Source organism: Pistacia vera, unplaced genomic scaffold (genome assembly GCF_008641045.1).
Source record: "Pistacia vera cultivar Batoury unplaced genomic scaffold, PisVer_v2 Contig291, whole genome shotgun sequence".
Classification (NCBI taxonomy): domain Eukaryota; kingdom Viridiplantae; phylum Streptophyta; class Magnoliopsida; order Sapindales; family Anacardiaceae; genus Pistacia; species Pistacia vera.
This window is the reverse complement of record NW_022196103.1, coordinates 735675-748125: the sequence shown is the minus strand read 5'-3', so window position 1 is coordinate 748125 and position 12451 is coordinate 735675. Positions and strand designations below refer to the sequence as shown.

Here is a 12451-nt window from a genome sequence, read left to right as displayed (position 1 = left end):
CCTGAACAAGTTTGAAAATCTCGATCACTGAGAGAATTTTTTATCTGACTGATAATTAGGATTAGGGATTAATTGAGGTACGCGTAGCTGTCTAAACACATTTGGTCATCAAAAAAATAATAGAGATACCACTGAAGTTCTACTGATCGATATTTCTAAGATTCGAAAGATTAGTTAATAGAATAATCATTAAAACTCTTATCTGACCATAATTCTAGGATACCAAAATTTGATCCAGATGTGTATACTCTGAGTCGGATACTCCGTCATCAAAAAGAAAAAAAAAAAAAAAAAACAAAATATCACTGACTCATAGAACTTGTTGGACATCACATGTTGAATTTCAACTCATTCAAAGCTACTTTTTTTGCTTTTTTTGTTTTATTATTTAAAAGACAAGAACAAAGTCTTTCTTACCATATTTTTATCTTCTCTGGATTAGTTCATCTACGTAAAAGCAGGTGAGAATTTGGTTGCATCACCACCCTACACAATGAATTTCCATTCATACTTTGATTGTAATTCTTTGTGAAAGTACTAATAAAAACATATTTGTGATATTTAAGACAGGAAGTAAACGTTTCTTGTTTAACCAAAAAAACAAATAAATAAATGAAACGTTTATATAATTCAGTTACAGCCTTCAAAAAAAGAATTTAGTGCCCAAAAATTATTAGTGGGTGCATGTGATTTATTATTATTGGCTTGTTTGGTGTTCTCATCTTCAATTTTCAAGAAAAATGTATATTATGTCAAATTTCATTACTACATGAAAAAATAAGTATATCAAAATGACCCAAGGAACAATCCTTCACGGAGTGATACAAGACAATTTGACAATCATCCACAAGTACTAGTTTTATACACAGGACTACCCTTAGGTTTAACTTTAGGAACGTAGTTTTTGATATTTAGTCAGAAGAAAAAGATTGTGGACTGTTACTACTGTCTCATACAGTCATAGTGCCACTCCCTTACGTTGTGCTCTTCTGGTTGGCTCTCACGAATTTGTGTTGGCTGGTCGTTCTCATTTTGTTTCAGAGCCTAATCTATTCTCAAATAAAAACTTCGTAACTGGGTAAAGCTTGAATTCTTCTCATTTTTTAAGTTTTGATTGGTGTTTGATGGCTCTTTATGGTGGTTTGGTTAATGTGTGTTGATCTTTGGGGGTTTGTAGTGAGAAGTTGAATTTTGAGCTTGTGTGGGAGGAAGATGGGGGAAAAGGGGTGAAGTTTTGGACGCAGGTTTGAAGGAAACTGTGGATTTGTAATAGATCTGAATATACTTTGAAGCTCTTTCTTTTTATTTTTTTGTTATGTGATTATGTTTTGTTTTCTGTTGGTATTTTTGTGTTAAAGTGTTGAGCTTTTTGTTGTAGTGCAGAAACATAGCCTTGAGGAAGTTTTTGAGAATCTGAGATGTAGCAGAGAAGGTTCAGCAGCGAGGCTGCTGAGGAGAGACTGACCATTTTTGGTCACACGGCTTGAAGAGAAAAAGGTATTTTTTTCTTCATGTTGCTGTTACAAACCATTATCTTTTCCTCATTATGTTTATGTCTCGTTTGGTGTTTATTAGGACAGCAATTCTGAAGTTCTTGGGGTTCATGTGGATCCTCTCTCGTGGGGTTATGGAGCGCTGCTATTATGGCTATTGCTCTTGCAAATGGAGGATTAAGTGATTGTTTAATGTTTGCTGGCCTTTTTTTTTGTGTGTGTGTGTGTTTCTCCTGAATAGTTGTGTCTTCTTCGACTTTCAGTGAATTGTATCCTTTTATTTTACTTTTGCAGGGAAACCCCCCAGATTGGCAGACTTCGTTGGTACATCACCTCTCTTATAATTACCTCGACCATCAGTTTTATAGAGAAAACAACGCTGGTAATGCTGCAGCTGCTGCTCGATGGCTCGTCTTGCTCCAAAAGCGAAGGTACCAGGTTCCAGCAACGATGAACACGTCAATGATCTTATGCTTAAGTGTTTAAATCTTGATAAGTGGCCCTGTGTATAAATGAATATTGGAGATACAGTTTGGCTCACTATTTTTGTATGATTCTTGAATGTATTTGTTAAAAAAGGTTCTTCGAGATGGAAGGTGGAATGAGCAAGATGCTGCCGTTTTAGTTCCTGGTGACATAATTAGTATCAAACTAGGAGATATTTTCCAGCTGTGATGCTCGTCTTCTTGGGGCGTCCTTTAAAATTGATCAGGTAGGTTGTCGGTAATATATTGTTTTACAGGACTATATTATGCTGAATTGGTCTATTTTTTGTTTTAATCTTTATTTTTTATTTTTTTTTGGACTGGCTTCCTGCGCTTACTGGCGAGTCTCTTCCTGTAACGAAAGGCCCGGGGATGGTATATACTCGGTTCTACTTGCAAGCAGGGAGAGATTGAAGCAGTGGTCATCGCCACTGGTGTCCCTACCTTCTTTGGGAAGGCTGCTCACCTTGTTGATAGCACTAACCAAGTTGGCCACTTCCCGAAGGCAGAGAGATGAATATAAAGTATCTTTATTACTAACTTACTTTGCATTTCTTTTTAATGATTCTGATTCTGTGTGTCACATCTCATGATACGTAGGTCTTGACTGCAATAGGGAATTTCTGCATTTGCTCAATTGCTGTGGGAATGATAATAGAGATTATTGTTATGTACCCAATCCAAGACCGGCAATATCGTCCTGGAATTGACAATCTTCTTGTGCTTCTTATTGGTGGAATTCCAATTGCTATGCCAACAGTTCTGTCTGTCACAATGGCTATTGGTTCTCATAGGTTATCTCAGCAGGTTAGCTAGGTTCCTAGAGATGTTTTAATTGATTGTGTTTCATGTGGCTTTTGATTTAGATGGAATGTGTTAATGATATTTGCAGGGAGCTATCACAAAGAGAATGACTGCAATTGAAGAGATGGCAGGCATGGATGTGCTTTGCAGTGACAAGACTGGAACATTGACGCTGAATAAACTAACTGTTGACAAGAATCTTATTGAGGTTGGTGGCAGTTGTGTTGTTGGGCATTTTCTTTTCATGCTTGGGGATTATAATTTCTCATTGCATGTCTGAATTTCCATTTTCAGGTTTTTGCTAAAGGAGTAGATGCAGATACAGTTGTTCTAATGGCAGCGCGGGCCTCTAGGACTGAGAACCAAGATGCAATAGATACTGCTATAGTTGGGATGCTGGCTGATCCAAAAGAGGTAACGGGTTGGCATCCTGACCTTGTATCTTCTTATTGAAAGCAACTTAGTTATTCAAATGTCAACTGAAGATGGTATTCTGTTTCTTTTTTTGCTACAAAAGGCTCGTGCTGGCATTCAGGAGATACACTTCCTTCCTTTTAACCCAACTGATAAGCGCACAGCTTTAACTTACCTTGACCGTGAAGGTAGAATGCATAGAGTTAGCAAAGGGGCACCAGAGCAGGTAACTTGTCCTCACATCTTATCTGTATGGTTGTCCCTGTTTTTTTTTTTTTTTCCCCAAAATTTTCTTCCTAATTCCTGGCCGTGATTTTATTTTCAAGATTCTACATCTTGCTCACAACAAGTCAGACATTGAGCGAAGAGTTCACGCTGTTATTGATAAGTTTGCAGAGCGAGGCCTGCGATCTCTTGCCGTGGCCTACCAGGTGATTGGAATTTTTCTTTCATTTATAATCCTGTTTAACATTTTATGTTTTGTTTACTCTATTTTATTTTCATGTTACTGTTTTTAATTTTTAATTTCCTTCATGGATGTAGGAAGTTCCGGATGGAAGAAAAGAAAGTCCTGGAGGCCCATGGCAATTTATTGGTCTGATGCCTCTCTTTGATCCACCTAGGCATGATAGTGCAGAGACCATAAGGAGGGCTTTGAATCTTGGAGTAAATGTTAAAATGATTACAGGTGGTTTCTATTTTGCAGTTTAAGTTATTTTTTTACTTGGGGAATGATATTGTTGAATGACTACTATGTTACTGCCTGGTGAAAGCATAATTAAGTAATAAGATATTGCATGTTTTGGAAATTTTACTGAAATTTAAGCTCTATACATATCATTTACCTTGTTTTAAAAATGAATGGAATTCTTTATGCTCATCATACTTATGTTGCTTTTACGGAATGATGAATCTATTCTTTGAAGTATTAGCATAATTGTGCTAATACTTCACGAAAAAGTCATTAGTACTTGGTATAATCATTAGATTTGGAATGACTATTTGATTGTCATTTTTCTTCTTGGAGTTTAGTTTTGTGCAAATTCATTTTAAGAAATTAGGTAGATTTATGGTACCTAAGGGCTGTGATTTGTCCTAACATCTTTGGTAGTTGCATCCATAATATTGAATCATATTCTCAAATTTTGCCTAATATGATGAATATTATCTTTGTGGACTATGCTTGTTTTGCTTAAATCTGTGAGTATCTTCAGGAGATCAACTGGCAATTGGGAAGGAAACTGGACGACGTTTGGGAATGGGAACAAACATGTATCCTTCATCTGCTTTGCTAGGACAGGACAAAGATGAGTCTATTGCCGCTTTACCAATTGATGAATTGATAGAAAAAGCTGATGGCTTTGCTGGTGTTTTCCCTGGTATTTATTTATTTGTTTTTTCAAAAAGATAAAGTTTTTATTTTTCTCTATTTGTTTTCATGCTCTTTGTTTACCTTTGATGTATGCTTGATGTTAAATTTATACTTGTTTCTGCCTATAGCCTAGTTTTTATTTGTCCTTGGTTACATTATTGAGTTAAATATGTTTATTGGTTCAGAACACAAATATGAGATAGTAAAGCGTTTGCAAGCTAGGAAACATATTTGTGGTATGACTGGTGATGGAGTCAATGATGCTCCTGCTCTTAAGAAGGCTGACATTGGCATAGCTGTTGCGGATGCTACTGATGCAGCTCGTAGTGCTTCTGATATTGTCCTTACTGAACCTGGCCTTAGTGTCATCATCAGTGCTGTTTTGACCAGTCGAGCTATCTTCCAGCGTATGAAAAATTACACAGTTAAGTTTTTTCTGAATGTAGTGTATGTCCTTACTTTTAACTCAAAGTTTTTATGTGAAACACACTGTTTTACTCTTGATCACTAGCTAGTTGCAGTGATATCATGTATGTCCTACATACGTTATGAGCCTAGAATGGTGTTAATTAGCACATACTTTCTACCAGTTTACTTATATTTGTCTATTCCCTTTCTCAGATATATGCAGTTTCCATTACAATCCGTATTGTGGTAAGATGTTCTTCTTTTCAGAGGGTTGTTACATCATATGGATTCATTTTCCCACTCTGGTGCTTTAGTCAATAAGATTAATTTTGGTTATTTGTTATGGTGATAGCTTGGCTTCATGCTTCTGGCACTCATATGGAAGTTTGACTTTCCTCCATTTATGGTGCTTATTATTGCTATCCTCAATGATGGTTCGTTTTCGTCTCACCTCAAATTTCAAATTGAATGTGTAAAATATTTAAAAAATTTACAAATCATGAAATAAGGTATGCTCAGTTGCTATACTTGTGATATTAGTTGATCACCTTGGGAGATCCTTTATGCCTTCCAATTGGTTAACGGTTTGTAATTCATTTTTCTTTTTCTGCTAGTCGATTATCTTGCTCTATGCTTTATTCTGTTAAACTTCCCATGACTTCACCTACCCACCTATTTAAACAATGCACTTTCAGGTACGATTATGACGATATCAAAGGATAGGGTGAAACCATCACCTCTGCCGGACAGCTGGAAGCTAGCTGAGATTTTTACAACTGGCGTTGTTCTTGGTAGTTACTTGGCAGTTATGACTGTTATTTTCTTTTGGGCAGCATACAAAACTGACTTCTTTCCGGTAAGATGATATTCCTTCTCCAAAGATGTAGTTTGTTTTAATCTTGGATGATACAGCCAGTTGCTTATTTACCATTTGAAAGCATTGTCCATCCCATTGTATGAATTTCCATCTTGTTGAAGTAAACTTCCCATCTTGGTGCCAATTGAAAGATGGGTGCCTTCATGGAGAAACCTTGTGGACATCTGATGGAACTTTCAAATGATTTACTTTCTCTATCATTTGGCAGCGAACATTTGGGGTGTCAACTCTTGAGAAAACGGCTACTAATGATTTCCGAAAGCTTGCCTCAGCTGTGTATCTGCAAGTGAGCATCATCAGTCAGGCCCTTATATTTGTAACACGATCCCGAAGTTGGTCTTTTGTTGAGCGACCTGGTTTATTGCTTGTAGTAGCTTTTGTGATTGCTCAGCTGGTGAGCCAATTTCTCTTTTCCATTTAATTGCAAATTTGAACCAATAGGTTTGGGAGAATAAGAAACACTTATAATTATATTTCGTTATGAGCAGATTGCTACTCTGATTGCCGTCTATGCAAATTGGAGCTTTGCTGCAATTGAAGGGATTGGATGGGGTTGGGCTGGTGTGATCTGGCTTTATAATATCATCTTCTACATCCCACTTGATCCAATTAATTTCATGATTCGCTATGCTCTGAGTGGGAGGGCTTGGGATCTTGTTATTGAGCAGAGGGTATGAATTTCAATGATTTGCTGAGACTTCTTTGCCTAGCTTGGATTTAATGTCTTATTGTATTTTGATTGATTTCTTTTTGATGTAGATCGCCTTTACAAGGCAAAAGGATTTTGGTAAGGAACAACGTGAGCTTCAATGGGCACATGCACAAAGAACATTGCATGGGTTGCAAGCACCTGATACCAAAATGTTCACTGAGCGAACCCATTTCAATGAACTCAATCAGATGGCCGAAGAAGCCAAAAGGAGAGCTGAAATTGCCAGGTGAGCTGCACTCTTTAAGATTGTTTTCTTTTGAGTCATGCCGTGGGAACCCGCTACTGGTTGCCTATATAGTTTTCTTTATAGATGGATATTACTTGAAGAAGATGGATCTTTAAAATATTGATGCATTCCTTTTTGGTATAATGACAAGCTCTGGTTTTCTTTCAAGACCTCTGATTGTTTTGGTTTCTCTAAGACTAATTCTTTTCTATCCTCTTGAAAAAAAATTAAATTTGTTCTCTTTTGGTGGCTTCTTTCAGATTGAGGGAACTTCATACACTGAAAGGTCATGTAGAATCAGTGGTGAGATTGAAGGGACTTGACATAGACACTATTCAGCAAGCTTACACAGTCTAAAAGAGATCATCTATTGATCTACTCATTTGTTAAGAGACGTTTAACGGTGCTGAGATTAAAGACATGCAATCCGCATGTTGTGAGTTATTCGTCAAACAGTGTTAGTTTCTGCTTCTATAGTTTCCATTTGAGCACTTTAGAGTGCCGCGGTAAGCTTTTTTTTGTTTGTTTTCCTCTCTGCTCTTTAAAATTACTCATCAGAACGTTGTGGCATTTAATGTTTATATTAGTAAAAGATTTAAGGTCAGTTCCCTTATTCCGCTGTACTATGGAAAAACTTTCTGTTTTTAGATAATTACTTCTGTTGTTGATAGTGGGCAATAAGAGCTCAGAAACTTGAAATATATTGGATTCCGCACTTCTTGCTTCTTGCTGTATGTTTGATCCATGGTTTATTTCTAGTAGAGCATGTCAAATGTTTCCAATGTTCGGCGTGTAATCTCATGATGAATAGTTTTTCCATTAAAGCAACCCACCAATGTTTTAACATTTTTAGAATTGGTCTGTTGTTAACTACTTCCAAAATTTGAAATATAAATATAACTTTTACAGAGTCGGATATAAATATAAACCCAGTCAGCATGATCACAGTGGACATATCATCTTTGAGCGTCAGTAATTTGACTGGTTACCCACCCAGAAGTTAAAACAGTTCAGGCTTGCTGAGATTCTACGTATATTGACAATTGAGAACATTATCCGTACGACTTCACTGGGAAAGCATTTAGCGATTATATAAATGCTTAAATGGTTTCATGGTCAATAAATCAATGTTGAAAAGCAGTTTACTATTAAAGCCCATAAAGAGCGTTGACTAAAAGTCTGAAGAAAAATATGCAAAAATTTCGCAGAAATTCTTCAGGGTTCTGACTTGGAGCCGGCAAAGTTGAAAAAAATATTCGTCTTTTTATTCGAGGAAATGATTATTAAGTGGAACCAGGAGTCACTAATCAGCTTCTTATGTTTCCTAAAAACTGAAAATGTAAATGTATCATACATAAGTTGCTAAGAAACCTCCATAGGCTAAGGCTGTGTGAACTCCTGCCACTATCATCTGACATCTCCATGAATGCTATCTCCTATGAACATAAACATCAAACTAAAGTTTTATCTGATTGCTTTTTCTCTCCATTGGCTTTAATGGTGTCGGAGCCAGTCTCTTTGTACTTGTACCAACTGGAGCATACTAAAAAATAGCCAAAATTCAAAATCCCGAAAGCAGCAATCACGTAATAGTAATAATCTAATCTTCCCTTGTTAAGATCTTCAGCTAACCAATCTCCAGTTGCAGCTTTTTCTGTTGTTTTGTGAACTACACCAATTAATAGACTACTCAAATAACTTGAACCTGCGATACCACAGTAGAAGAGAGACCCCGCAATGCTTCTCATGTTCTCTGGGAATTGCTTGTAATAGAATTCCACCTGTCCAACGGCCGCGAACGCTTCTGCAAGTCCAGCTAGTGCAAGCTGAGGAACCAGAAACATAGCTGACATCGATGAAATGGCACCTCTTCTCGGTTGAATCCCGAGAGTTGGCTTGGTCAGAGCTACAGTCCTCCGGTGCTCTTCAACAATGGCTGATATTATCATGGTTATCACAGATAGAGCTATGCCAATGCCCATTCTTTGAAGCAGTGTGATGCCTTCTTCTTTTCCGGTGAGTCTCCGGAGACATGGGACTACAATTCTGTCATAAATAGGTAGCCAAAGAGTCAGGGACAGCATGAAGAAGACGACGTAAGTTGCTGCTGGAATCTTAAAGTTGGTGTTTCCAAGACGTCTATCACTTTGCTGGGCTTGGAAAACTACATAAGTTTGTTGTTGAACAATGGCAACATGGTACACAAGAGCTGCAGCCCATATTGGAAGCACTCTGAAAATGCATTTCACTTCTTCCACTTGCTGCATACAGCACAGTTTCCAAGGATTCGCCGGCGAACCGTCGGGGTTTATTTTGTCTTCAGGGGTTACTATTGCTGCTTTGTCTAGAAATCTGATAACACAAAATTAGTTGTTAATTTGATTAGTTCCCGTGATAAGATTTCGAATGAGACTACCAAATGAGATGTTGGTTACCTGAATTGATGTGAATAAGGGAGCTTGGAGTTGATAGAAGTAGGAGGAATATAATTAAAAAGAGAGAGCCAAGGATGGTCTGGTTGTTTTAGTCGCCTTTTCTTGATTGCAACCGCTATAACCTGGGCTACACTAGTCATTGGACTACCGGTGGCTTTCACTTTGACATATATTTTTGAACCCATGAAGAAGAGAACGCATGCTATAAACATTAGAAGTGCTGGAATTGCTAAACCGATAGCCCAACTCACATTGGATTGCACATACACAATTAAGGTCAAGGATACCATCTGGGCAAAAGTGTAGGTGAAGAAGTACCAATTGAAGAAGCTATTGATACCTTTCTTTCCTGATTCTGTTTCAGGATTGAATTGATCCGCGCCAAATGCCAAGTTACATGGCCGGACACCACCGGCCCCTATTATCATTAGTCCAAACCCGCACAACAGAAATGCCATTTGCCCTACTGTTGGCCCTTCGCATGTCGCACTCTCTGCTGCACAGTGATGAGGATGCAATTTGTGGATTGCCGCGGTTAATTGAATTGTTTGCAGCCCCTTCACAAAAAAGAAAAAGAACAATAAGAGATGTAGGAATTAGATTCACATCATGTTGAACTGCATGCAGAAGAATTTTGATTCTTAGTAAAGGTGCAAATTACACACTGGTGTGTTGGGGAGATGATTACTATGTCAAATTTTACAATATTTTTATGGTTTAGTTGAATTATTGACCGGGTCTGTTTCGGAGTTTTGTCTGGCTCTGTCACTTCTGTGTTTTTCAAATAATATATATATATATATATATATCAGATCTAAGTTCAACGAAATTTCAAGATTCTGTCATGTTCATCACTTTGAGGGTCCTGACTATAAATAAATTCATTATTGAAACTCACTAAACAGCAAAAGAAGTACCAAGAAAGAAGTGATTGTAGCGAATCCCAACGTCTTATAGCGACCGAAGTAAGTATCACAAAGATAAGCTCCAAGCATAGTGCCAAAGTTTGTGGTGCCATTGAAGATATTGATAATTGTTGCAGCAGTTATGCTCTTCATGTTGAAGACAGAAGTTAGATAGATCAACAGATTGGCCAGTGTGCCAATAGCTCCCAGCTTCTCAAAAGTTTCATTACCTGCAATATCATGGAAATTTGTCACTCAAAATGAACAACCAAAAAAAAGAAAAAAGTAGGAAGCGAGTAAGCAAACAAGCATGCAACTCCCTTAAGTTCACCTATGATGAAAGGCATGGCTTTCCATCCTCTGTAGTTAATCTCAGGTTCTTTTTTACTAACTGCTTTCATATCCAGCTCCAGGGTTCCATTGATCTCAGTCTTTTCTATAGCTAACCCTCCATTCTCAGTTTTATCCATAACTACTTCTCTCTCATTCTTCTCAGACGTTCCATTCTCATAATTCTTACTCGCCATATCTCCCTCACTCTTCTCCATGTTTTCTCTCTCACTTCTTCTCCCTCATACGCACGTTAATATAACCACTGGCCCCTATAACAGTACATTTGGACCAAAAAAAAATCAACACGGTTTAGAATTAGCAGAAGAATTTCAGGTCATGCCTAACTACACATGTTCACATTCATGTTGCTTTCCTCCACCTATGAAACGCACATTAATCACTCACTGATCTCTTTTTGTCCAATTATTGGAAGGGGTTACTGTTCTTTGGTGGACCATCATTACCCACGTCATCCCTGACCTCAAGTCCACCGATTGCAAATGCTCCAGTGGGTGGTTGAAAATGAAATTGTTAATGACTTAAATAAGAAACAAATTTATCCATGTAAATCAAAGAAAACAAACGAAAAAGTTAAAATGAGATTCCCTTTCTCTCAGACTGGTGGCCTGCACTATCATTGATATATACATTACTCTATAGTCATATTGCGTTGTTTCAATCTGTTTGCCTGATCTTTAGTTCATATCTGGAAAGTCGTTTCAATTTGATTTCTTTCATGTAGCAGCATATCTACTAGTCAATCTGCATAAATTTTGGTTGTTCTTTTTTCAACATTTTTACACTCAACCACTTCTATGAAATTGACAAACCTAATGAAGTGTTTTTCCCCTCTTGAGCTTTCTCCATATATGGCTTTAGCTCTAAAGTTTGGAGATGGCACGTTTTCTTCTAACTCTAACAGCAGTTTACCAACTTAGTTAGAATAAAAGGATATATTCTGGAAGATCTAATAATAAATGGTAATAAGTTGATCAAAAGGATTCTGAAAAATGTTTCCAATATTTCACTATTCAGAACCAAATAAAAAAAGAATGGTAGGTTTGGCAAAATTCATTGGTGACCCCCACCATTGGGTGAGTGGACTTGCCAGAAGACTCCTTACGTAAAAAACGTCATCGTGATTGCTACTGAACGGTGCTGACTAAACTGTCCGGTTGCTCTTGCTCTTAATCAAAACCAAATTTTTTTCCACTCTATTTATGATTTATTTCTAATAATTAATTACTACACATGACGTACACCTCAAAATGGTAACCAAAAGGTTTGAAAATGATACATACCCACTTTCCCTCATGTTTGACTAGGAATTTTCATCTTAAAATGGTACCCAAAAGGTTTAAAAATGACAAACACCCACTTTCCCTCATGTTCTGTTAGGAATTTTCATCTACTAAAAGATAAAAATAGTAAAAAGACTGAAATACCCTTAACATCTTCTTCTTCTCAACGTCACACATTAGCAACCTCTGCTACCAACGTTTTGGCCACTTTTCTAGCCATTTTCCACCCAAAACCTCCTCCATCCACCCTTTTGGCCCTCCCTCACTGAACCCACCTAATCTCGACATCGATGCACCCATTAATCGCGAAAATGAGGCAACTGTTATTCCTTGCAACTACCCATATTTGAGGCTGGATTCTGGTCGATATTCACACCAGAAATCCACCATTCGAATCCCCACCATTCCCTCTTCGAAACCCAACCTCCCATCGCTCCTCCCCACTTGCCGTTTGTTGTCTAGTACTCAGTGTTTGCCCGCCCTCCAATTGTTTGTGAAAATTTCCCAACCAACCCAACAGACTACCACTCCTTTGTTGAGGATCTTGGGCTCTTTTGGAGTTTGTTATTGAAAATATTGTTATTGAAGTGTTGTTTGTTTGTGTGGGTTGTGTTTTTCGGTCACCGTCACTCCTCAAGTTCCCATCTTCGACATTTTCCAGCACGCACACAACATGCTCGACAAAA

At 37.6% G+C, this 12451-nt stretch overlaps 2 protein-coding genes across 2 annotated transcripts; one reads left to right on the top strand and one right to left on the bottom strand.

Moving 5' to 3' along the window:
- Nucleotides 1–2558: 2558 nt before the first annotated feature.
- Nucleotides 2559–7516, top strand: LOC116134722 (plasma membrane ATPase 2). Its single transcript, XM_031420381.1, has 15 exons — nt 2559–2785; nt 2871–2990; nt 3077–3196; nt 3300–3422; nt 3523–3627; nt 3740–3884; nt 4411–4575; nt 4754–4992; nt 5190–5222; nt 5329–5410; nt 5672–5832; nt 6062–6247; nt 6342–6524; nt 6613–6791; nt 7052–7516. Exons 1-15 carry the CDS (start codon nt 2627–2629, stop codon nt 7146–7148), a joined length of 2097 nt encoding a protein of 698 aa, XP_031276241.1. The 5' UTR covers nt 2559–2626; the 3' UTR covers nt 7149–7516.
- A 518-nt stretch (nt 7517–8034) lies between these two features.
- On the bottom strand, nt 8035–10853 carry LOC116134731 (protein NRT1/ PTR FAMILY 2.11-like). The gene is made up of 4 exons (XM_031420392.1): nt 10463–10853; nt 10144–10361; nt 9227–9783; nt 8035–9143 (listed from the first exon to the last, which is right to left on the bottom strand). Exons 1-4 carry the CDS (start codon nt 10677–10679, stop codon nt 8243–8245), a joined length of 1893 nt encoding a protein of 630 aa, XP_031276252.1. The 5' UTR covers nt 10680–10853; the 3' UTR covers nt 8035–8242.
- Between the last annotated feature and the right edge of the window lie 1598 nt (nt 10854–12451).

What these genes read in the sequence shown, in the direction of transcription:
- LOC116134731 (XM_031420392.1), bottom strand. Translation starts at nt 10,679, where the DNA reads ATGGAGAAGAGTGAGGGAGATATGGCGAGTAAGAATTATGAGAATGGA. An exon ending in CTACAATCACTTCTTTCTTG is followed by an intron (nt 9,784 to 10,143) that starts GTACTTCTTTTG and finishes TTTTTTGTGAAG; the next exon opens with GGGCTGCAAACAATTCAATT. An exon ending in CCTTATTCACATCAATTCAG is followed by an intron (nt 9,144 to 9,226) that starts GTAACCAACATC and finishes TTGTGTTATCAG; the next exon opens with ATTTCTAGACAAAGCAGCAA.
- LOC116134722 (XM_031420381.1), top strand. Translation starts at nt 2,627, where the DNA reads ATGATAATAGAGATTATTGTTATGTACCCAATCCAAGACCGGCAATAT. An exon ending in TGCTGGCTGATCCAAAAGAG is followed by an intron (nt 3,197 to 3,299) that starts GTAACGGGTTGG and finishes TTGCTACAAAAG; the next exon opens with GCTCGTGCTGGCATTCAGGA. An exon ending in CCATTACAATCCGTATTGTG is followed by an intron (nt 5,223 to 5,328) that starts GTAAGATGTTCT and finishes TTATGGTGATAG; the next exon opens with CTTGGCTTCATGCTTCTGGC.